Here is a 26,188-nt window from a genome sequence, read left to right as displayed (position 1 = left end):
TTTGTGCTCTTGTTCCTCACGTCTGCAAACCTGGGCACCACCCTTCCTGAATCATTACAGTGGCTTTTGCTAGCTGCAGGGGCAGAGTTAAGGCTGTTTTCTAGTGATAGTGTGTATCTAATGTGTTTCCTGGTTTCCAGAGGCTTGAGGGTAGCTGATCTCAATATTCAGGAAGGGCACAGCAACCTAAACTGAGAGTAAACAAAGCTTTTTGTCAGAGAATGCAGGTGTAAATTTACTGTCTGAGAATACAAGCCATTTAAGAGACAAATCGTGTGGATTTAACCTACTAACACCTTCTATTGCTTGTTGGAAAATAAATTTTATTGCTAATTTTTTTTTATAACAACTAATTGAAGCATTCTGAATATTTCTTTAGCTAAATATACTGCTCTGTACTAAAGTGAATTCTTCATATACAATTACACCAGTGTTCTAGTTTTATTTTAATAAAAATCTATGTAAAAATTGATCTATGTTAATTACTTCAAAAATATTCTATAAAGACAATAGCGAATGTGGAATATAAAAGATCTTCCAGGCCTCCGCAGTCTTGCATAGACGTTATCACAGCTGGCATCTTGGAGGGCTCCCAGAGCTACAAACACAAAAACAGAGCCATGGGTGACACATGCTAAAGAAATCAAGGACCTTAGACACTAGGAAGAAAGCTCTCATTATGAAAAATTATAGGCAAATTACTTTTTAAGGCCCATTTGAGAAAAGCATCCCTATTCGGGACAGCATTTAACAGTGGTGACAGCTCTTGCAATTGTATCACAAGTTGCATGATATTTGGTGTCTTTCTTAAAGCCCCAGCTCCCGGAGTCAAGTGATTACATGGTATCTGAATCATAGAAGATAAGGGTTGGAAGGGACCCCAGGAGGTTATCTAGTCCAACCCTCTGCTCAAAGCAGGACCAACCCCAACTGAGCTGTCTTTTTTTTTTTTTTTTTTTTTAAATCAATCAGTTTTCGGTCCGCATTTGTGGAGAAAAGCTTGAAAATGCAACTCCTAAAAGCCCAAAAACCAGAAGGCAAATAAAAGGAACCAAACGTTTATTTATTTTTTTAAATCTCATGATTGTGTGGGGCCTGACTTGTGATTTTTGAATGCTTGAGGCTGGCTGTTTAAGCGTGTGCTCAGCTTTCAGCACAGGCTTTGGGATCCAGCATGTGCTTATCTGCTGTCCTGACTAACGGTGGATTTAAAGCTTAAGAACTTTTCTGAATAGGTGTCCTACTCAAGGCACAAGCCCTGCTCATTCACAACAACGAGGCAGGGTCAAAAGTTACAGATTTGGAGCAGATATCTGAGAAACGAAGAACAGCTCAGAGTCCACAGCAATAACTATTGCTGAAGCCATTTGACCCCACTGGCAGGTCTTTCCCTATAGGTTTCTAGGATTCCAAATGCTTGTAAAAATAGCCACACACCTCTGATCTCTTCCCTTTCATGCATCAAACAGGAGCCCTGACCCAAACTCTAGGGACCAGTTGCATGAGTAAAGAGACCCAGTTTTGGTTCTGCATGGACTATTTCATTGTTAGTCCCAATTAGTTGGTTGAAAAACTGCTTTCCTTTTTAAAAACAAAAAAGCGCCTGTCAAAAGTGTCCCAAGTTTGGGATTCTTAATTTTAAAAAGTGTTAGTTTCTCATGGCAATGTCACACTGTGACATGGCTCTAGTGATAAAGTTGTGGGTGAACCTGGCACCTACCAAGGCTCAGAAGGCTGTATTCACGGGAATGGGCTTGTGAGAAGACAGCCCATGGGACAGATGTGAGATGGGCTTTACAGCAGAACACAGAGCTGACATGGCGCTGTGAGACGGCCAGTTCAGCTTCCGCAAGAAAACACTGTAGCTGTCCTTGTACTCTGAAACCCAGGGGTGCCTGTGGAACGCAGGAATAAGTGGGTGAGGAGGTAACATCAAAGCCAAACTCTGCTGTATCAGAACAGACGCACTGAGACCTTGCCTAGACTGGGGATTTGCCCCCAATTTCATCAGCGGCTGGCCAGTGCAAACCCTAGATGCAGATGAGGAAAAACACAATTTGTGACTGCTTGAAATTGGGATAAATCCCACTGGTGCAAACGACGACTTTGCCTGTCTGAACTTGGAGTTGCACAGTTACTGCTACACCAAAGGCTGTAATCAGGGCAAATCCCTGGCCTTAGACAAGGCATTTCTAATTCCAGTAAGGGTCCCTGGCCATCACATGATTCTGAGGCCCTAGATCAAAATCAAGACTTCAGTGCGAATCTAGGGGAAGTCACCCTTCCAATGAGACATGGCATGGCCTTCAATGCCTCAGAAGGCATTTGTGCCTGGCTGTTTGGCTGGTACAGACGAGTCCTACAGGCAGCCAGCTCCAGGTCCCCAAACTCCTTTCTTGAGGGGATATTTGGTAGGAAGATCCACCGGATTTTAACAGCCCCTTTCACCCGTTCCTATGAGATTTTCCAAGGAAGGGGTGACTCGACCTTGTGAAATTATTTTATCCTGAAGGAATGCTTGATTTTTTTTCCCCATTTTATTTATTTACTTACTAACTACGCATTGCATAATATGGGCAAGAAAAGAGACACCTGGGGAATATCGTGTAATCTTATTCTGTGGTTCTGAAACATAAGATCACTAGCCCCATGCTCTCTCACTCTCTCCCCCTCTCCCTCCCCCCATCCCAATGCCCAGTTATCACTTACTGATTACAGTGGCCATCTTCAAAGAAGATGTTGGAGAAATTCCTCTGCGCTTTGCAATGTCCGTTGCGGACTCCAGGCCAGCGTTTGTAATCGGTGCTGTAGGTACTTGCCCCATCCGAATTGAAGCCATCTGTCAAAAGATCAGAGATAGCAAATAAGTAAAACGTCTGTCCGCGCTGCCTCTCCTGTTACCATTGTGAGTTTCACCAGCCTTTTTTTGGGTACATGCACATAGCAGCTGGAAGGTGTTTTTCCCAGCTCAAGCAGATGTAAAGTGCTAGCTTGACTAGCAGGGTGGTGGCTCAGGCTAACTGCCCAGGTACAAGGCCCTCTTAGACCCTGGGTACGTACGCAGTCACCTCGCCCATCCTGCTGCCGGCTGCATCCATACTGATATTTTTAGTGCAGTAGCTTGACCAGAGCTAGTGTGTGTGTGTGTATATATGCTTGCGTGAGCATGCACGCCTCCCAGCTACTCCATAAACATGTCCTTTAGGGTCCACTGATGGCAACCTTAATGTAGGCAAGGCTCCTTGAGTGCATTGTTTTGGATTCCTGCTTAGACATGATGTTTCAAATACCAGCACTTTGTCTACAGTCTAGGGCTGCCACTGCTGCTACCACCAGAGGAGCTGAGCCAGGGATAGCAACAGCGGGAAAATGTTTAGCAACGTCTCCATAGGGTAGGCCAGGCTTCCTCTCCTAGCCACTGCAGAGATAAAAATCAGCCTCCCTCCCATACAGTCTGTCCTACTCTCTAAGCTGCTAACAAGTGACGCATTTTAACATGCATGGCAGAGGTCTTGTGCAAGATTCCACGCGTGTGGTTAAGCAGATGGACCATGGGATCTGTATAGATGCGGCCAACCACAGAGCTCTGTAGAAACTGGCAAAAGCAAATTTCAAGGGGACTGGGCCCCAGCCTCCTTTGACATGAGTGAAATTTGCACTGCACCCACAAAAATGAATTATGGGTGCAAATCTGAGCACTTGCACTTCTAACTAATATCAACCTGCAATCGAATTGTTGGTGACAAATGGGAACCTGGGGAGATCCCCTTCCACTCTGCCCTGAAATTTAGCTAACGTCCTCACCCCGCTTATTCAATTCCCGTTCTTTCTCCCTAGCATCTTTTCATTAGCTTTAACCACAAAACCCAAAGCTGGGCCAGCAGCTCCTCTGTGACTACGCCTCAGGTTAGACTGTTGCCATGCAGCTAAATCAACCAACCTTCCCCAAACACACAAGACCCCAAGACCATGCTTTTGTTCTGCTGAGCTTTCGTTTGCCTCGCTCTACATGTCTCCAGGATAAATTGCGGATAGGTGTCCCAGGTCTGACCTTGTCTTCGCTTGTAAAACACTGGCCCTTCCTGACCTAAGAGGAGGAGAACACACATTGTGATACAAGAAAAGTCACTGTCATTTTAAATTACTCTCTTGGCTTCCGTCCTGATAAAGAGGATGGGCCAAATCCTCAACTGGAATAAATTGGTGTAGCTCCATTGACTTCAGTAGAGATTCGCTGAATTATAGCAGCTGTGATCTGGATCACAGTTTATTTCATGAGTGAAGTGAAGGGAAGAGATAAAATGATGTGAAGCAAGTGGATGTTAATGTCTTTGTGAAACAATGCTGTCTACAAAGCGGGTCAAGCTACTGAAAGAAGGGATGGCTCAGTGGTTAAGGGTGCCAGCCCGGCTCAGAACAATGGGCTCCTAATTTCCACAGTTGGCCATGGAAGTTGGGAGTCTAAATACATAAATGGATCTGGGCTTAGTCTCTCTGTGCCTCAGCTCCCCATCTGTAAAATGGGGATAATAGCACTGCTGTAGCTCACAGGGGTGGTGAGGACAAATACGTTAAAGATTGTGAGGTGCTCTGATGCTATGAGAGTGGGGGCCATCCAAGTTCCAGCTATTCAGTCACCTAATTCAGATATGCATTCACAAACAAACTACAGCTGTAGTACAATGAGAATTACCTTCTTTTTCTGGACATTGTTCAGGGGTTGCAGGAGGCTGAGGGTAAGATGGCGAAGGATAAGAAGCCTCTCTTTCTGGCATGGTGGGAATTTGTGTTTTCTCCATTTTGTCCTCCTGGGTTGCCATTTGCTCAGTGATGGGATAACATTTAGAGAGGTAGCATTCTGCATTTGGAAGGACTGTATTAAAATACTTCCTCTGATCTTCCCGAACCTCTTGGAATGATTCAGGACCAAATGAGCCGCCTGTGTGACCTTTCTCCAATTTATCAGTGCTAATAGCTGCTTGAATGCATGGTCCTTGGGCAGTTTCTCTTCGCTGGCTGACAGAATCTTCCTTATACATCACTGCAGACTGGTACTTGGAAGGCCGTGCAAACTCCTTGGCCTTTAGCTGGGCTTCTCCTAATTTAATCTTCTGCAGAAACAAATCACAGGGGAAGGAAGGTGAGGTGGATAAATTGAAAAGATGATTCAGTGACTTCCAAACATGAGATTACCTGAATACTGCAAAGTACAGGGCTCCATGGGATCAGTGCAGCCAAATACATTAAAAGCAGCCATAAGAGAATATGCAATAAGATACTTTGTTAAATCAGAGACACTGGGGAACTGCAGCATTAGAAAATATGCTTTAGTCAAACACAAGTTATTAGGCTCGATAAAGGAGGTGAAAAATCTATGGCTTGTTTGTGATGCAGGAGATCAGACTACATGATCTCATGGTCCTTTCTGGCCTTTAAACTTTATAAACCTATGAAACTTACAACAATAACAATGTACAGAAAGTCACAGATCAGCATCTTCCTCTTCCTGCCCTTTGTATTGCTCCTTTGGTTATGGTTGTGTGGGGTTATTTTGGGTGACTAATAAACTTTCACTTGGACATTGGGTCAGTCCTCAATGATCCAGTTGTAGGGGCAGGATCCAAGACCGGACCCACAACAGACCTAATAGGACTCCAGCAAGTTGTTGGGAAATAAAGCCAGCCCACTTCCTTATATCGCTACAGAGAGCCCTGGAACCCAGTTGATCAGATTCTGAGCAAACAGCAACCTACTGGTACCCATTAAATACAATAGAATAATAATTCACAACCCAACAAAGAGGGATATCCAGCCTGCTGATTACTGGCAGCGTGGATAACACCTTCAGAACAGCTGAAACAGACCTATGATGCTTGGAATCGTGGCTGATGGACGGCAAAAATAGCAGCCTAAAGAGCCAAAGTGCGAGTTATTGACTAACCTTTCCATAACACAGGAAGAGGCTAATGTAACATATTAGAATTGGAAGGATTCTCACTTCAAGAACAATCTACGTAGTCCTCCAATACCCTGATTTCCACTCTAAAATGGCAAATTAACCAATGAAGTGGAGCAAAAATAATATAGGCTACTAATTTTATAAAAAGCCTATGGGTGGGCAATGGAAGGGCAAGGAATAAATTCCATCTCACCCAGGTGATTTTCCTGAAGTTAAGGCCAAAAATCAACAAGATGAAATTCAATAAAGATAATTGCAAAGTACTACAATTAGGAAGGAAAGAAATCAAACAAAATACTACAAAATGGGGTATAACTGGCTAGGCAGGAGTACTACTGAAAAGGATCTACAGTGGATCACAAACTAAATATAAGTCAACAATATGATGCCGTTGTGAAAAAAAGCGAACAACCTTCTGGGATGCATTGACAGGAATGTTGTATGTGAGACATGGGAGCTAATTTTCCCTGATCTAATTAGCCCCAGTGAAACCTCAGCTGGAGGACTGTGTTCCATCCTTGGCACCCCTCTTTAAGAAAGATGTGGGCAAATTAGAGAGCATTCAGAGGAGAGCTACCAAAAAAAAAAAAAAAAATTTAGAAAACCTGACCTATAAGCAAAAGTTTAAAAATTGGGTATGTTCAGTCTGGAGAAAAGACGACTGAGGAGGGAGACCTGAAGATAGTCTTCAAATATGTTAAGACCTGTTATAAAGAGGACAGTAATCAACTGTTCTTTGTGTTCGCTGAAGTAGAATAAGCAGTAATAGGTTTAATCTGCAGCAAGGAAGATTTAGGTTAGATATTAAGAAAAACTTTCTAACTAGAAGATAATTAAGGAATTATCTTTGGAATAGGCTTCCAAATTGATTCTGGAATTCCCATCACTGGAGGTTGGATTTTTTTTTTTAAACTATTCATTTATTTATGAAGTTTTAACAAGTTTACAAATACTTGCCATGTAAACAACATACAAAAGAATCATTACAACAGTTCTCTTTTGTGTAAAGAGACATCATACAAAGATATAGTCATCAGATCTTTCTGTTTAAAGGGGTGTTACTATGTTATAGAATGAGTATCATTATAACAAGTTGATTCTAGTGTGGGTTTTTTGTTTTGTTTTTTAAATTAAAGTGACATTTGTAGATACACATTTCACAGAGCAAAGCGTGTCTATCAAAAGTTATTAAAAACAATTGGATAAGTTCACTGGTTTTATTGCATGGGAATGTATTTTATCGGAGTATTGAATGAAAGGTAACCAAATACCTAAGAATATGTCTGTCCTCGGTCTATTTTGATGTGCACATAATTGGTGTGTTTACTTTTCCATAACCACAACCTCCCATATTTTTTGAACCATTCGTCTATGGTTGGATTATTTTCCTTTTCCCAATGGGAGGCTATCAGAAGCTGAGCAGCTACTAGCAGATGAAGAATTAATCCCTTATTTCCTCTTGTGTGACCATTTCCACTAGGAAGCCCTAGGAGGATTACCAAAAGGTATCATTTGGTAATAAATATTCAACAAATGGTGATATTTGTTATGGATCGAAATCCAATACTCTCTAATGACTGGACATGTCTATGATACCTGCATAAAGTTTCCTTTTCCACCACAATTTTTCCAACAGCCAGCCAGCCAACCATCATTAACCTGACTGGTGAAACAGTATCTTTTTATTTTCTTGTGCTACAGACCGAGGTTGCTGGTCCTCTTTCATTGGAGGTTTGTAAGAACAGGTTAGACAAACACCTGTCAGGGATGGTCTAGAGGTATACTTGGTCCTGTCTCAGCATAGGGGCCTGGACTAGATAAGCTCTCAAGCTCTGTTCCAGTCCTTCATTTCTATGCTTCTTTGACAATCCTATTCTGTGTTACGTGGTAGGGATAGAAGGGAGTAGGAGGATTCCCATCTAGTGATATGGGAGTGGCTAGTGCAGCTGCTGGAATGACTATTATCAGGTTTGCCACTTCTGGGGTGTTCTAGGCCTACGGATCCCCGATGTAGATCGTGGCTTTGCCACCAAGTGCTAGGAGGAGAACATGCTGCTCCTTACTAAAAGGAACAGTAAGGTTTACTCCAGCTGTGCCTGCTACATCATCCCTCAGCAAATCTATTAAGCATCAGCAAGATGACTCAGGAGCCTCCTTCATGACCGGCTCCAATTCATCCCCACTCATATCCTGTGTGGCTCTTTCTTTGGGACCTCCACATCTTCCTTTTCTCTCCTCCAATCTCAAAAGGTCCCTCTGAGATTCTCCCCTCTTTCTGCAACTTCTCCATCCTTCACTGCCCTACCTTTAAGAGAACTCACAATGGGGCAGGCCTGGGCTGCTGGGCCAATGACATCTCCTGTGTTTTAAGAGCATCTGACAAACCCAGGGTGAGCGGTACTTACATCTGATGGGAAAGCTCATTGGATCTACCACGAGAAAGTTAAACCACTATACTTCACATCTAAGTTAAGGAATTCCCTGGTTTCTCCACACAATGTGGCTCATTTAAACTCAGCATTTCACAGAAGAAAATGACCAGGTAAATCCCTTCTCTTAAAAACCTCTAGAGCCTAAGACAAGATGATGAATCTCTCTGGAGTTCTTTGAAATGAAAAGGAAATAGAATTAAACTGGGCAGTCCCCTCTCTTCTCAGCCTTTGGATTTCATCCAGACACAAGAATGAAGAGCCAGCAGGAGCTGTAACTCAGAGACGTTCCACAGTTCAGGCATTTCCCTGCATTCTAATCAGCCAAACAAGCGCACTCACATGCCAGGACATTCATACAAAGCACATTGCTTCCTATGGCTCTTTACCAAATAAAAGCCGCAGTCTTGTCAGATGACACAGAAAATACCACTTCTTCTCTCAAGTTGAGCTGTGGGACGGATGATCCCTAGCAGGCAGAGGGTTAAAGCCAGGATCTCAGTGTGGAAACAGTCACCTGAGGCTTGGGCTTGCTGCAAAACCAGTAGCCAGTCTAAGAACAGCGGGAGTTTAGTGCAGGGAATGTTAATGAGCCTGCACTGGCAGCATATACTGTACCTGGTTCTCAGGAGGATAGAAGTTGGCAATGAAGGGGAAAAAGCAGGAGGGAGAAGGGAAAAGAAGAGTGGAGCCTTTGTTTTCAGGCTGCTTTACACTGAAAAGATTGGAGGCTACTGTGAGTCTTTGCTCTCAAATGCAGTTGTGCCAGGTTAATGCTGCATGTCAGTATCCGCTGCCCCCTGGCCAGGCTGTGACACCTCTCAGAACCACCTAGCAACATCAATAGAAGCAAATGTCTCCATCTTTTCCCCCCAGCCTGGGCTCTTTCTATTTTGGGCATAGGGCAGATCATGCCACTTTAGCAGCTGAAAGAACAGCCCCCATGGGGCAGGCTCCTCTCCCAGCACAAATAGCTGCAGTAGGGACCAGACTGTCCCAGTCAATTAGGCCAGGCCAGTCCAAAGGAGGCAAATCAGATTAAATAGTTCAGGGGTTCACGCCTGCTACAAGGTGATTTAAAAAGAAACAAATTACTTCTCTTCAGAAATCTGCTGTGGTGGAGTGAGGTTTCAGGATGAATACGATCTCTTGACATTAGCACAATAGGCCTGATCCTGACTCTTCCAGTTACACCAAAAGGACTAGTCATGTGACCTAACTCAGTAAGAAATTGGAGAGTCCTGATTAGGGGGTGTCTGTATCATCAGCCACTGGGGACTGACCCTATAGAGGGATTTAGGAGCTCAGTGAATGACCATGGGACCAGTGCTCTTAAATTACCCCTTTGGCCCCTCTGAAAGTTTCCCCTGCATGGCCAGTCACGAGAGGACAATTCCTATTGTAACATGATGCCCCTTAATGGATCAGCGGCAGCAGGGATCTGAGACCTCTGTTTCTAAAGCATTAATCTCGCTCGATTTGCATTAACTAGTAAGCTCACCACCGTTAGCTCAAAGTCAGTAGCTGACTCTCAAACTGCTCTACACAGGCAGCCACTAGAGGGGAACAGAGGTACACCGTGAGAGTGGGTCATACTAGGTGCTCATCATGGAGAGTTGCTGATGGTGGGAAGCCTGGATAAGCCAGTATGGCTATGCTGCCAAGTGGCCTCTGTAGGTCAAGAAGGATTGATGAGCTAAAAGACCCAGTGTACCTGTGAGTGATTCTCAATGGATGGCTTGCCGTCATTGTACGGTCTGTAGTCCATCATGTACGAGCTCTTGTACATGTCCAAAGACACAGGTGGCTGAATAGAGAGAAGAAAACAAATCTGTTACTTACTCCAAGAGTACAGCATGCTATCACCCAGTCACACCACTGAATTATGTGGAGGGGGATGAGCTTTGGAAAGGATCAGCTGCCGTTACACAAAAGCTGCTAAATGCTTTATCAAATCCAATAGCAGGCAAGCACATGAGAGACTGAGAGCTTCTTCTAAGGCCAGTCTGTCTCCCTGGGTTGCTGTGTGTTCAGTCCACAAGGGAAGGCAGCTATTGATGCTGGGAACGTGCTTTGGATAGCTGGACTGTTCTTGAGCCTCTACGCCAGCCTGGTGTGAAGCTGTGTATATCAGGCCATTGGCAATGGGCAACGGAGCCTCTTCCCTTTTAATTCTGGGGTTTTTTTAAACATTTTCCTGGTTACCATATTGAACCTGTTCTGAGTAGTGATGAAATTCACCCCGGTGCAGCAGGCCAATACCAGGCCCCTGCCCCATGAGGCCCCCCACACCTTAAGCCTTCAAAATTCAATGCAAGTCGTGCATCAGCCTTGGCCCTCTGAAGCTCACTTTATGGGCAGATCCTCGGCCCATGTAAACTGGGACAGCTCTATTTATTTTGATGGAACTATGCCAGTTTACACTAGCTGAGGATCTGGGATGTATTTAAAACATCATTCATATGGCGTTTGATCAGTGTAGAATGAGTGATTAAGATGGACCTAAACATGAAACCTGAAATCTGATGGCTGGATTTAATATTTTTGTATTGTTCATTATCCAGTTGGGAAAACAGATGCTCCTGGACACCAAAGCCAGTCGGAGTGACACATCCTGCTGCAGAAGAAAGCAGCTGTTGGCCACAAATCAAATCTGTTCTTGACAACATGCCAGATTTTGTATGGACGTTTTACAGGGTTATGTGACGGGGTTGCTTACAATAACCAGGGACTGGACTTGATAACCCAGGAGGTACCTTCCAGGTCTAGGTCCTGTTTTTTTTTTTGTTTTTTTTTTTAATATGACAGTTTTTCCATTAGCAAAATAAAAGGTGACCTTCCATTTAAAATTACCATTTTCAAGCAATTCTGATCTCAGATCAGATAGATGGTCACATTCTCATTGCTTTGTCATTGAGCCACTTTGGCCAGCTCCTGCAGACATTACTCATGCAAAACTTCCTGTGGGAGCCAAGGGGGCTTTTGTGTAAATAAGGTCAATCTCCTCAGGCCCTATGTTAATATATGCCCTGCTTCAGCAATGCACATAAGCATGCGCTAAAATCCCTCCCTACTCAGCAAAGCATTTAAAACACATTCTTAACTTTAAGCATCTCCAGTCTCATACTTCAATGAGACTTAACATGGGCTTAAAATTAAGCATGTGCTCATGTGTATCCTGATTCAGCAAAGCAGCTAAAATGTACTTAAATTTACCTGTGCTTAAGTCCCTTTGAAGTCAATGGGAGTTAAGCATATGCTTAAGTGCTTTTAATATTCAACTATATTTTAAAAGGAAAAAGGGAGAGCTTAACTAATTCAAACAGTTTTCTTTTTCCTTAGCCATGCCATTAAAACAAACAGAAGCCAGTAAATAAATCATCACATAGGAACATACATTTATCACTGCTTGTGGTACAAGGATGTTTTTTGTTACGGGTAAGAATATATTTATATGTCTGGTTCACTTTTTCCCCAAAATGTCACCTATTTCCCTGAGTGCCTGACAGATCTGACTTAGGCATGAAAGAAAACTAGGAATCCTGTTATCCTTAGAGACCAGTTTTTTCTCAGTTTGACAAACAACAGGAGCCCATGATCCACTTTCGCCATCATGCAGTGGGAAAATCCCAATGAGAAAGAGGTCCCAGTATGTGCTTCACCTTGGAAATGGATAGTTTCCGCAACACGTCCACCATGGTGCACCAAGAGCCTGGAAGGAGGGAAGAGAGTGATGGGTTAGTAAAACAACCATCAACCAACCAACCCCTTGTTTGCTTCCTCCACTCCTGCTGAGCTGACTCTGGGTCAAGGACTCCTATGGCCTGGGGTGGGGCTGTTACTCCTGTGAATAAGTGAGTCAGGATTGTGGGCCCAATCCTAGGGGGTGCCTGGCACTGAGCATTGGGCCATTTGCTCATTTGTTTCATCAGGCGGGGGGAGATTGCACAGTCTTTTGAGGGCATCTGTACCGGTTTATCAGATTCAGCCCTCAGCTGTGCCAGCCAGCATCTGCTCCCTCCCCCCGAATGACCCAAGGAAGTGTAGTGCTTGGCACTCCCTGGGATGCCAGCAGGTGGGATACCATGGTGCCCTATGGCACAACAGAGCAGTCCATTAATATGGGGTGCCTGGCTACCAAGAACAACAGTCCAAGGCCCTGTGGTGACACAGATGGGCCATTATGCACCAAAGGTGACCACTGGCCATGGGTGGTAGGACCGGGGCACGTGGGTGCAGGCAGGTGTGGTGTGTGTTTGCCCTGGCCTCGCTATTATCCCCTCACCCCGGGTGAGGGGCTCTCAGGAGCCCTGGTACCTGTGAGGCTAGGTCTGCGATGGAGAGAAGCTGCAGCGTTGCTCTGGCCCCGACGTGCTGCCTGTCGGGGCTGGGCCGGGCAGGGCAGTGGGTGTGGGGCCGGAGCGGTTTCCAGGGCAGGCAGGGGAACATTCCACCCTTTGTGAGGCGCCTGGCTCCAGAACCCGGGGATGGAGCGGGCCTTCTTCTGCAGCAAGATGTGGGTGGGGTCCACGTCCATGTGCCCCCCTGAGCACCCTGCCACCCAATGGGCATAGCTGCTGCTGGGCAGCATGCAAGCCTGAGCCCCTTCAACCCTGCCAAGTGACATCCATGGCCGGGGAGAGATGCCAAGTCTACCCAATATGCCTACTATTGTTCTTCAGCCGCAATGCCCTTCACTCCATCCCCTCTCACTCCCCCCTCGCCCCAGTCCCGTCCACTACCCTTCTTCCCATCCCCTCTCTCTCCCCCACCCCCAGTACACACCACTGTCCCTCACCCCATCCCCCCTCACTGCCCCCCCACCAATATCTTCCATTGCCCCTCACCCCATCCCCCCTCACTTGCCCTACCCCCAGTACTTTCCATTGCGCAACTCCCCATACCTCTCACTGCCCCCACCAGTACTCCCCACTGCCCTTCTCCCCATACCCCCTCAGTGTCCCCACCACCAATATCTTCCACTGCCCTTCACCCCATAACCCATCACTGCCTCTCACCCCTAATACCTCCCATTGTCTCTTGCCCCATTGCCCCTCACTCAGTGGCGCACAGAGGACAGAAGCCAGGTTGGAGGGGATCCACAGGGCAAGTCAAGGCAGTCTTTGTAAACCAGCCCATTCCAGGAGCTCAGAGATGACAGCTGCCCCGGGGAGGGGGGTCTGCACCTGTGTGGGGAGAGGGTGAGGGGGTGCAAATGTAGGCTTGGCCCCGGGGCACCAGAGACCCTCCGTACACCACGGCTTTTTCTCCCTTTCCCTATCCCCCCATAAACAAACAATTATTACCATATAAAAGCTCGTCAAACAAGGGGATTTTTCCTCTAAAAACTCTCTCCAGTCAAAGGGAAAGGGAACAAAGGATGTTGTTAAAATAAAAGCCTTATTTAACACCTTACCTTCTTTTTCTGTATCTGTAATATAAAGGTAACGGGATGTTTAATGGCATGTTTGCCGCGGTGCTGAGCAGGCTGAGATCTCTGCATACCAAATCCCAGACCTTTATTAAAACTGCTTAATGTTGGAGAGTGACTGGGTCATCTTAAACAGCTTTAACTCTCGGCCCCATGCGTTCCATCCAAGTTAATGCAATAGGGGTAGGGTCATGGACTATAGGCATGGGACTGTATTAGGGAAGGGCAAAAAAGCTGTTTGGTGAGAAAGATGGCAGAACTAAAGGAGAAGACTGCCTATTTGTAGTAGAGGAAGGTTGTGGGTTCACTGGGCTGTGTGGATGCCAACATGGCAGGTCTGAAAGTAGCAGGAGTGGAGGAAGCAGGCATGAGATGCTAGGCAGAACTGTGGCTAGTAGGATGAGTAGAGCAGTAGGAGAAGAACAGTGGAGTCAAGGGTGGAGAAGAGGGTGGATCTAAATGTCTCATCACCGGTCACAACATCAAATTTAGAGCTAGTATATGACCCTTGTTTTAAAACCACTCCTACCACCACCATATTAGTTCCAGTGGGAGCTCTAGGCAGTCAGTGGGTTTGATGACTACAGCATGCAGTGTATCTATCCCTTTTGAGACCGTGCTCGTCTTTGAATGCTCCTAAAACAGCCAGGCTGTGTGGTGGGGTTTTCTATGACCCTGCAATGAATTGCCCAGATTTAGCAATTGGTCTGAAAGAGAGAGACACAAGTGCATTCCACATCAGAAGTACAGAAAAGACTGGAAATGGCTGCTCATTAGAGAGAGTTTCAAGTATTATGTGGACTATTTTTTGTGGGTCCCAAGGGTGCCTGGTTTGTGGCTCAGAAGTTCAAGACTTTAGTGCAGAAACCCCTTGTTGTTAGAGGAATACCCAAGATCTGCCCATGGGGGTGGGGTGAAATCCCTGCCACTTCCACAGGGACCACCACCTAGGATAGGGATGTATGGGGCTTTTAGAGCCCAAGTTTCTTTGGGCAGGGACTGTGTTTGTAGTCTCTGTGAGCGCATCCATATGCAAAGTGCCCACGCAGGCCGTGCACCATTAAAGTTCTCCAAAAACATTATTTTATTCCTGTTGATGTTACAGAACCAATACAGAGAGGGGAAAGTGAGCTGGAATCTATTCTACCTCATTCTAACTAGAGATGGTTTTAAAAAATAAAAAGTTTTGCAAAGTTTGTTTGGTTTTTTTAACTGATTTTTTAAAATTTCAACATTTTTCAAAAAGTATTTTTATCTATTCAATAGCTGGTCAAAAAATTACAAAATTAATAATTTAGGAGGTGGAATTAAGAGGTAAAGCAGCTTCACTGAAATTAGAATTTTCTACAAAAACAGTCACGAAAAGTCAAAATTAAGAAAAGAAAAGAACACTTAGTCAGCTTCAAATATCATCCAAAAAAGCGTGTTCTTCAAGTTCCAGTTGCAGGATATTTATTATTTGCAAGGAGATGCATGAACTGGAAAGAAGCCAGCTTGACTTTCTGATCCTGGGCTGAGTGTGCAGAACCAGCAAGAAGAAAAAATGTCTGTTTGTCTTGGACACCGAGCCAGTGTCTGCTTCTGAGTGGGCATCAGCATGGAACCTTTCCAGGTAGTACTTAATTTGAGCCAGGGCTTGCCAGGACTGAGCCCTGGCAATTCTAGGCATGGCAGTTCATAGCCCTGGCACCTCTGGGCTTGGCATGTCAGTTATGGGGGGGAGGGGAAATCATTTGAGTCCTGACAACAATTTCATTACAAATTAAGCTCTGCTGCCAGGCCCTTTGTAGAAAGGAACTTTTCTGACTCTAACCCAGTGGCAGGAACTGTCTTTTTGTTCCATGTTCGTGCAGCACCTAGTACAAGAAGATCCTGTTCTATGACCGGGTTTCCTAGGCACTACAGAAATATAAATAATCCTATAATTGCAGTCTAAGTGATGCACTTTTGTAATACACTCTTAATACTCCATCATAAATGGAGGCATGCACTGCTAATGTTCCAGCACTGAAATTAGGTAGAATTAGGACTGCCTGCTCTCCATTCATACGTTATACAAATTACCATTAGTATAGATGCTGCATGGAGGAAGGAAATTCTTCCCAGAAATGTGAAACTATCATATTCTCCTGTTCTTAGATTAAAGGGATTACAATCCATTTCCTTCTTAATACAGCTAATACGCTATGGGAAGCCCTCAGGCCAGGGATTAAAGTACTCTTTCAATTAATTAGGACCAAACCTCTGCCTTAAAATCATACACACAAGCATCAGGTAAACATTACAAAGAGGTCTTCCTTCCAAGGCTTGGATATTGAGTGCATTCCCAGTGTAAATAAAGCACAGTCTGCTCTTTAACACTACCTGGAATAATACCATTTTAAAAGTCATTCCATTTCTAAAACACAGGGATCCCACAAGCACTATGTCATTAAGGGAACAATTCTGCTCCATTGAAGTCAATAGCAAAACTCACATTAATGGCAAAAGAAGTGGGATCTAATAAGTATGAGATACAGTCTTAAGACATAAAATTAGCCTCTAAATCTGAATTTCAAGCACACCAAAATGTGGTATGTTTGCACCTGGGGGTAGGATCCTCACTCTTGTTGAAGTCAATAGCAAAACTCTCATTGACTTCCATGGGGTTAGGATTCCACCCTGAGATTTACTTCAGTTCGCTATAAAGATAAGAGCTATGTGCAAAAATTTGGACCCAAATCCAGGTCTGGAGTGGAATATTTCCATCTTTCCACAGGCAAAGCTCACATTAACAGCAACATGAGTTTTGCTAGCACAGTTCGGGTCAGACCCCCAGTACTCTTATACTTCCCATAAAAACATGTCTCCCTAAAGAATAAATAATAGGCAAATAATTAACATTATTCAAATTAGACATGGGCCAGAACAACAATACCAGCTCAGATCATCCCTTAACTCTGGGAGCCTTTGCCTCCAGACCCATTTCTGATTCAAATACAGAAAAGAGAACAAAACATCCACTTATCACATATTAGTGTATTTTATGTATGGGCATTTCCTTAGCCACTATCACCATAGTATTTGAGCACCTCTGATCATGTCCAGTGCTAATACTTTTCATTTGATTGCGATTCACAACAAATCTCACAAACCTGTCTGTACACGGAAGGATCAGCATGAGATACTGCTGTGGACTGGAGCTTGACTCTAATTACACACAAGAAAAGGCACTAGCACAAGAGTTCTGACAACTGCTGCTCAGACGCAGCTCTTAAACTGCTCTTCTCTGCACCTTTTTCTCAAGATCACCATCATTAACGGGGCACAGCTGCAGGTTTCCACATCAACTGCAACACCCTATAGCCTTTTACTATCCCCACATAGTATTAGTCAGCAGGAACACACCAACTCATTTAGGGCCTGATCCAAAGCTTGCTGAAGTCAGTGCAAAGACTCCCAACAGCTTCAATGGGTTTCTGCTCAGCTCCCGGATACCATCTTGTCCCCTGTGCATTGCATGCTGTGAGCCCATTCATGGTTTAATTCTTGGTTTAAAATAGAACACGGTGCAGAGCAACTGGTGCAACAATTCCCTCAGGTGTGGCTTGTGAATGATCCTGTTGTGGTTTGTTTCCCCAGCTTCTGTTGGATCTGATCAGAACACACAACTGAACAATTCTCTCAACACACTCAGTTTGGTCCCTGTGTTTGACCCAGTAGCTTTTCCTGTGCTCCACCTTCTCCTTTCCCCTCCCCACCTGTCTTTACACTGAAATATCTATACCCTGGCCTAACGTTTCCCTGTTCTTTTATTTAAATAAGTCCCCTCAAGACAATTCCTTGTGAATATTGTCTGGTTTTAGATCTCTGATAGAAGTGCGCGTTTATTCCCAATGCTAATAGCCCTTCGTACTTTTCACCTCCGAGGTTTTTGCAAGCATTATCAGCTAATCAATCTTCATGACATCTTCGTGGCAGGCAGCTGTTAGCATCCTCATTTAAACCCAGCAGAGAGGCTCAAGCGCAAAATTTCACACTTGGGAGCCTTAAGCTAGACACCTAAATAAAAGCAGTTCGGAGTTCTCTAATGTGTTGATCATCCCTCAAACTCACACTGATGCTAACAAAGGAGCAGTGGAAATCAGGCCACTGCTTTAGGCACCTTAATATAGCTGTAAGAGGGCCAGAACAAGGCTATGCATCACTCAGCGCTTAAATGGGACGTATATGGCACGTCAGCATTGTGCTGGCCGTCTGCATAGAGGTGATTTTCACTCTTAAATGCCTAAATTTGACTTTACCTCTCTGCCTCAATTCTCCCCACTTGTAAAATGGAGACCATACTTTCCTTGCAGGGATGCTGTGTTTGAAATTCATAGAGCACTATGGAAACTTCATTTATTACCAAACTGTTGACAGTTTTTTACAATAAAATGTGAGCAGTGTTTATAATACCTCCCTGGTGACCCAACTCTTTGCAAGTGCTCTTTGGGGTGGGAATAGGGGTCGCTGCCCTGCTGGCGAATTTGAATGTTGAAAGAGAATAGTAATCAATAAGTAACACTCCTATTCTGTGTCTGAGCGATGGAGTTTTGCAGAGAGTAATCTGTGAGAGGATCTCCATTTATGTTATCACTGAAAGAATAAAGAGCAGAGGGAATCTTCTTCCAGGAATAAGTGTTGACAGGTTATTTAGTCAGTGCAGGGTCAACCACCTGTTAGGATCTAACAACAGAAACTTTCAAGGAGGTGCTGCAGTGGGGTGGCTTCTGGATAAACACTTTTGACAGAGCTTATTTCATGTTTCTCTCTATTTTTCTTTCGGGGTGGTTATGGAGGCAGACTGTCAGCACTCTGCAGCTTCTATTATCCCCCACTTTGGAAAACCCGACCACTTACCTTGGTGACTAAATAGCTACTACTGGGTTCTGAGCTCATTTGAAACCCTGGCCCTTAATCTTCATCACAGCCAACTTCATCAAACTACTGAACATCTTTATCCCTTAACCCCATTTTTAACAGATGTTCCGCAAACCACTTCAAACCAAATTTATGAGCAATTGGATGCCAGGAATCTTTTTTGCTACTTCGTCTGTAACAATTCTCTTTGACATTTATAGTCCATCGTTCAAACCCCAGGATCTCAAAGCACTTGATACTGGGCCAGTCTTGCATTTTTTACATAGCCCAAACACCAACCGAAGTCAACAAGAGTTGTGATGTGCACAGACTTCAGATTCTACATCTTTATACACCACCGGCAGGGTTGCCAACCATCTGTAAATTTACGGACAGTCAGTAAAAAAATGTACAATTTTAACACTGTCCGTAAATCTATAAATAAATTAAAATGTTTGTGAAATTAGGTAGAAATAAAACATATTGTATTTTGACATTGATTATCATCATTCAGAATCAGTTCTTATAGCATAAAACTACACTGACCATGACTTTATCAATTTCCTGTTTTCTGTTATTGCACACACCCAAAGAACCCGATTGATCAGCTAAAACAATTGCGTAATTCCGAATTCCTGTGTACAGAATATCACAAGTGAATACACACTTTTGTGACATTATTGTATTGTTTATGGTATGGCAGTAAAATGTTTACCGTGTCAGTAAAAAAAATCAACTTCAGATCTTCATGTCAATAAAAACTAAAATGCAAGGTAGGCAACCCTGCTGGGGTAAGTGCACTGCCTGCCCTTCTGGGTAGAAGCCAGCATCCTGAAAGTCTGCACAAAAGAGCAGGTGAGAGAGGGAAATTTTGGCCAGCTACCCCTGCTTTTGTAAACAGTGCCTTTTGATTGTGCCTGTCTTGTACAGTTATTCAAACAGGGGAAAAGCCACAAGCCACCTTCTTTCCTATATGCACCCCTGCACATGGATTGGGCACTGTCATGGATCTGGCCCTCAGAGACCACAATGGAGTTGCACCATGGAAGTATTTTTACCTTTAGTTTTTTCTTTATTTTTACCTGAGCCGGTCAGAAAATGGATAGTATTTGCAGTGAAAAATGTTTCACATAATTTTTCTGTTTCTCTTTTACATTTTTCAGTTTTTGAAAAACACATTTTAGAGTTTGTTTGGGGTTTGTTTTTTCATTCTAAAACCCCAGGAAATTTGAAAAGAAATGATCGCTTTCATTTTGAAAAGAGGCTATTTTCCATACAAATACACAAATAAATACATAACATTGACCAGCTCGTAGTTTTACAATTAGATTTTTAAAAAAAAGAAAAACAAAAATGTTCTATTTCTTCAAAAGAGAAAACAGCATTCTGTTGTCAGTATTCCAAGACCCATAATCTTCTCTGCTCCAGAGAACAATTATTGACCTAGTGTAAGTGACTGAGGCCCCTCAGTCCTCAAAGGAATTTCATTGCCTTTAGGCACCTCAATATCTTTGTGGATCTGGGCCTGGGAGAAAGACACTTGACTTCTGTTACAACCTCTGCTGCTGACTCGCTGTGCAAACTTGGAGGAATTATTCAACGTCTCTGTACTCACCTTCCCCAACTGTAATGTGGCTATAAAAATATCCAGAGAGCCACTTGGGTATATTCTTGCAAGGATATCAGATACCACAGTAGTACTGTGGGACTGGCAGATACAGGGATGTTACAAGGTAGCCTTATTAATGAATAACAGAAGGCACTAAAGCACTGCAGCAAATTATTATTAAGAATTAAAGACAAACTGTAACTAGCTTAGGGAAGGATGGTGCTGTAGTTAAGGCACTGGACTAGGCTCAGGAGATCTTGGTTTGATTCTTAGCTCTGCTGCAAACTTAGGGTGTGACTTAGGACAAGTCACTATAGGATCGAAGTCTCTTCTGCACCAAAGAGCTGCTCTGCATAGCAAACACATGGGCTATTGAAATCAGTATGACTCGTGACCTCCTGATTCTCTGGTAGTTCTGCCGCCCCACCCTCTGAAGTCTGCTCTAAACTGTCAGCTGTTAATGGTGCCCCAGAGACCATTGGCCATCTGAGAAGGGCCCTAATCCAGCCATGCTCCCTACACCCAAGCCAGGCCTATGCTGGCTGGGAGAATTCCCAGCTGGGAAGGCAAAGCCTGTCTCTGCTCCCTATGTCCTGCCAGGGAGGAGTGGGAAGAGACTGAGTGTGTATCTGTCCTCCACTTGGAAAATGGAGATCATAATACTTCTTCCCACACAGGGGGGCTGTGAGGATAAATTAATTCATGTTTGTGAGGTGCCCAAACACAATGTACTTGGGAGAAAGGGGGAGATGAAAACCTAGAATGACATCATCTTTAGGTACAGAAATGTATTCTTCCTTACTACTTCTACCTCCTTACCAGACTGTAGAGTTTGCATTTTAATATATTAGTATTGAGTGTGTTGTACTAACAGTCGGTGGCTTTGCTATGTCAACATATCATTTGGGAAGGTATGTGAAGCAAATGTATATGTATATTTAAAGACACAGATTCCGTGAAACTGTTGTTTAAACGGCCCGTTAACCACATCACTTTTCTCCTCATTAGGCTAAATTGCTTGAGGTGAAAAAGCCCTCTAAAATGGATTTCACTCACTCACTCAATCCAAGGTAAACATGCCTCTGGGACCATTACCTCTTGTATCAAATATCCAAGGCTTTGTTAAGAGCCTGAGGGTTTGATAAATTCTACCATTCTTCTTCTTCGGAAGATGGTTACAATTAGTGATGGGCCCGACCGCAGATCCGAGACCACAGGCCTGTCTGTATAACAGGGGAAACCAGAACACCAAATCCAAACACCCTGAACCTTGGGGAAGTCCCTGTTCCGATAATTCCAGAGACAAAAGTTGTGACTCAGATTTATCTCTAGTGACAATGAGGTATAAGGCTGACTTGCAACATGGACCAACACCTGAAGTCAAAGGGTCCAGATTCTGCCACCCTTACTCATGCTGAGTGGAGCCAGTATACACCAGCTGAACGTCTGGCCCATCAAGTGCTAAGCATGACTAGCAATAAATACACCAGGATTTTACTCTCACTAAATACAACAGAAAATACTGACCATTTGGCTAACATCTCTACACAGAGTAATGGGCCTGAACTTGCTGGACTTTCCTAGAACAATTCCTTTGCGGCATCTAGTTCTTAAAAGCAACCTGGGCTGAGCAATGACCATTTAGAAATGACTCATGTCAGCAGGATCCAAAGTTCAGTCAAGTCAGCGCGAGCCTTTCCATTGATTTCAGTGGGCTTTGGATCAGGCCTGCAGTGAGGACACTTCCTAGTTTTGGCCATTTAGCTGTTCAGCTGCTGTAAACTTGTCAACGAGAATAAAGGAAGCTTAAAACAACCACCTGTTTACAGTGACAGGAAAAGTAAAGTGAGATCCGACTCTTGCAGGAGGAGAGAATTTAAACAATGCAAGAGGTGGTTGCATGTTATTTCAGCAGTAGCCCTTTCTCTTTGATCTGTGCTTAAGAACTTGGTACATCATGGATCATATGGTCTTTAGAGAAGTGTGCCACTGAATTTATTCCACCTTGAAGTCTGAAGTGTTTGCCTTTCCTTAGACTTCTCCTCCTACTTCCTTCTCAGTGTAAATCTGCCCTCTGGATTCCTTTAGAAGAATCAACTAATACGTATTACAAAATAGGAGCCATTTGCATTTCTGAGTAGTACCCTTCTCTGAACAATTTATTGCAAGAAAGTTCAGACTGCTTCTTTACTATTTGTATTTCAGTAGAGCATTGAGGTTCCTACTGAGATAAGAGCCTCATAGTATTTGGTGTGTTACAAACATACTAAGAGCCAGCTCCTGCCCTGAAGAACTTACACTCTGAATAGAAAAGATGGATAAAGAAAATTTAGAGATGGGGAACTGAGGCACAGAGAGATCAAGTGACTTGCTCCAGGTCACACAGAAAGTCTGTGGCAAAATCAGGTTTGAGTCCAGCTTTCCTGCATCCTAGCTCTGTGCCTTAGCCACAACTCTGTCCTTCCGGGAGCATTGGCTGATTACACCAATGAAGAATTTGACATAGCAATACGTACTGGGGAAGCAAAATATCATGTTGGTTCAACGTGGGGAAGGTGTGTCCTTTAAAAGTAGAGTCCTCGCCCTCTGTCAGATTTTAAAGCAGGTGCGTTCAGAAAAATTGCCAAACCTCTCTGGCCATTTCAATAAAACAAACTGTTTTCATTTCTTTGAATTTAGAAAGGAGCTTTAGTTTGTTGATACCTTCAGCAAGTGTTAACAAGAGGTAATGTCATGGGGAAGTAAGAACCATATCTCAGGTTACCCTATAAATTGATGAAGGCTTCAGAAAGGATTACAGGCGCAGAGCCCTCCTAAGTACTGGGATGCCATTACAGCTAAATCAAAGGTAACCATGGGGCTTGGCAGGTAACTGTCAACAGCTAAGGGAAGCAGCAAGCCCGTGAAAGAGTTCTGTGTCAGGATTAAATTCGGCCAGCTTTATTTTTATTTCGGGTGAAGGGGTCAGACAGAAAAGCTATCCCCAGTGGCCTATATTTACAATTATCGAGGGACAGCAGATGAAGTGTTTAGAGGAAGAAGGATGAGCCAGGTCACTCCTGAGTTAGAGATCATCCTGATGACAGACTGAGGATGTCGAACTGACATAAAAGCTAGGAAGGTACACTGACTCTGCAGTCTTTTATGAATGAAACGTAGGGTGAAATCCTGGTCCTGGCAAAGTCAGTGGCAAAATTCCCATTGATTTCAATAGGGCCTGGACTTTTACAGGTACAAACATTTACAGGTGCAAACATACCTGCTTTAAACTCTGACAGAGGGTGAGGACTCTGTTTTTAAAGGACACACCTTCCGCACGTTGAACCAATATGATATTTTGTTTCCCCAGTACTTATTGCTATATACTTTTAATAAAGGACTCAGCCCTAACCTGCATAAAGTAAAAATTTGTTACCTCTCTACTCCCTGCAGCTCCTTTAAAACTCCTATTTTGATAATACTTAGCTCTCAGAGAGCAGTTTCCACCTGCAGATCTCCAGGCAATTTACAGAGAAAGTAAGTATAATTATTTCCACTTTACAGCTGGGAAAACTGAGGCCTTGAGCAGTGGCGTGACTTGCTCAAAGTCAGATAGGAAGTCAGTGGCTGAGGCAGGACAGGACAGTCAGATCTCCTGACTTCTACTCTATTGCTTTATCCACTGCCTCTCCTAGATGACTTCAACCTTTCTCCCAAAAGGACAAAAAAGTAACTTGCGCACTACAAAAATAGATGTTGCATGTTCTCCTTACCCCTGTAGCTCTAGCCTGTTAAATGCACACCTATGAAATTTGATACTTACTTTAAGATTTTGCTATTTTTTGAAGTTATGAAAGAGTTACCCATACATACATGCATACATGCATGTCAGTTCTAAATCATCACAATTTAAAGCTGACCTCTATTGGAAGGGACTAATGCGGAATACTGGATTTGTAGTCCAATGACTTGTGCAGTGGACCAGGCCTCAGGAAAGTGGGGTTCTATACCTGGCTCTGCCCTAGCCTGTTGGGTAACTTCAGGCAAGTCATTTCACCTCTCTCTCTGCATCAGTTTCCCATCTGTAAAATGGGGTTAATGATACTGCTCTCCTTTGCAAAGCACTTTGAGGTCTACAGATGAAAAGCACTATACAAGAGGGAGGTATTATTATTATTTGCTTCTTTTTTTATGTAAGATATAAAAGGTTCCTGAGGATGTTTTTTTCCCACCCGCAAACACACATTTTTTTTCTGCTTGGTTTTTTACTTTAGAAATTCAGGTGTTTTCTACCCTATTTTTGCTGGAAGACTCTATGGACAATTAGACAACTGATAGAAAATTACGATATTGAATATACCATAATGCAAATAAAATCTTACTAGTTGAGATGGGAAGTGCTTTTATTTTTGTATTCAAATGTTTAAAATGCCCTGACTTTTGCTTATTTTTGTTAATACCTATTTCATTCATATACCTAGGCATCATTTGGGAGAAAAGAGGTCTCTGTTAAAGAAGCAACACCACTTTATCTTACAATTAGGGTTTGAGAAGGCACCCTATCTAGGTCTGAGGGGCCCATAGGTGAATTCATTCCTCCACCTCATTCCCTCACAAGTCCTCCTGCAAACCCAGGAAAGAGCAGACTAGACATTCCTGATACATTTAAGGTGAAGAGCAAGAAGAAAAACTCCTTACATGTTAGGCTCTCTATAAAATATAGAAACAAACAAGAAAAAACACAACTTCCTTTTTTAGGTCTTTGCAGGAAAGTTTTAAGGATGATGGGACAGTTGATTCCACTCTCAGTGAGGCTGATGGGAATTTAGAGTAACTCAGCTGAAGTCGGTGGCATCTGGCTCTAACCAATTTGATGCAAAGTCAGCTGAAAAAGACCTTCCCAGACTGCAACAGATTCAAGCTCAAGCCCACGAAAACAGATAAGCTTTGCCAGGTGTCCTAAAGAGCGACATGGTGCCTGCTGTGAGGTCCTGAGCATTCTCAGCTCCCACGGAGCATTTCACAAGAAAGATGGGTTCAAAATAAAAGTCCTGCCGCATTTGCCTCCCAGATGTGGGAAATCCTCACTCCCCCTAGAAGAGCAAACCCATCTGAAAACCCCACAAGGAGATAGATTTATAAACGTTAACCAGCACTGGCTGAAATTGGAGAGACAGGCCTGGATCAGATGTGCTTATTATTTGTCAGACAATGTGCTTTATCTCCTGCTAATCGCCTCATCTGGAGATATGCTCGCTTCAGACCAGAGTCAATTAGGTTATCTCTGATGATGGGGTGCTATGGACTACTGGCTGCAACGGTGGGGAGGTGAGACTGTGGGGAACACTTTAAATATACTATGATCTGTGGTCCGGGAAACTGAAAGTCCATGGTTTAATCTACTAGAAATTATCTCTTTTAACAGATGAAGGGATTACTTTAGATCTGCAGCCCCCCGGCCTCACACACCAAGAACAGTGTGCTATTCCAGCTGCTGATGGAACATCACAGCACTGACTGAAACCAAAAACACAGAGAGACGGGTCTGAGGCATCAACATCACTTCTGGGGAAATTCACATTGATTGTCCCCCTTTGATGCTGTTTAATCACCTCCATCTCACTCACCTTCCCAGAGCACAGCATAAATCATCTTGTTCCCCCTCCCTTCCCACCTTTGATTTTTAGGGCTTCAATCCAAGAATTTCAGAATAGGTAATGTGACTTCTTGACTCGGCCAAAACCTCTTGACTTTTATGGGGGGAAGATTATCTCACAGCTGCCTACTGTCTGGTATTTTGCAGTTTCCTCTGAAGCATCTGGTGCTGGCCAGTGTCAGAGACAGCATACTGGACTAAATGGACCATGAATCTGCTCCAGTATGGCAGCAGCTACATTGCT

The 26,188-nt window shown here is 43.7% G+C and overlaps 1 protein-coding gene across 3 annotated transcripts; it reads right to left on the bottom strand.

Moving 5' to 3' along the window:
• Positions 1-433: 433 nt before the first annotated feature.
• On the bottom strand, positions 434-17,063 carry SPMIP9 (sperm microtubule inner protein 9). 3 transcript variants are annotated; one of them, XM_067567628.1, is made up of 8 exons: positions 16,954-17,063; positions 12,051-12,100; positions 10,103-10,195; positions 4,694-5,111; positions 3,941-4,087; positions 2,710-2,839; positions 1,721-1,895; positions 434-598 (listed from the first exon to the last, which is right to left on the bottom strand). In XM_067567628.1, the coding sequence occupies exons 2-7, from the start codon at positions 12,084-12,086 to the stop codon at positions 1,727-1,729; spliced, it is 993 nt and encodes a 330-aa protein (XP_067423729.1). In that variant the 5' UTR covers positions 12,087-12,100; positions 16,954-17,063; the 3' UTR covers positions 434-598; positions 1,721-1,726. The 3 variants fall into 3 exon arrangements, with proteins under 3 accessions (XP_067423729.1, XP_067423726.1, XP_067423728.1); XM_067567625.1 differs by lacking the exon at positions 16,954-17,063 and adding an exon at positions 12,706-13,039; XM_067567627.1 differs by lacking the exons at positions 1,721-1,895; positions 16,954-17,063 and adding an exon at positions 12,706-13,058.
• Between the last annotated feature and the right edge of the window lie 9,125 nt (positions 17,064-26,188).

Source organism: Emydura macquarii, unplaced genomic scaffold (assembly GCF_026122565.2).
Source record: "Emydura macquarii macquarii isolate MOO-44397 ecotype Brisbane River unplaced genomic scaffold, CSIRO-AGI_Emac_v2 contig_2795, whole genome shotgun sequence".
In the NCBI taxonomy this organism is placed as follows: Eukaryota; Metazoa; Chordata; order Testudines; family Chelidae; genus Emydura; species Emydura macquarii.
This window is presented reverse-complemented; position numbering and strand designations above follow the sequence as displayed.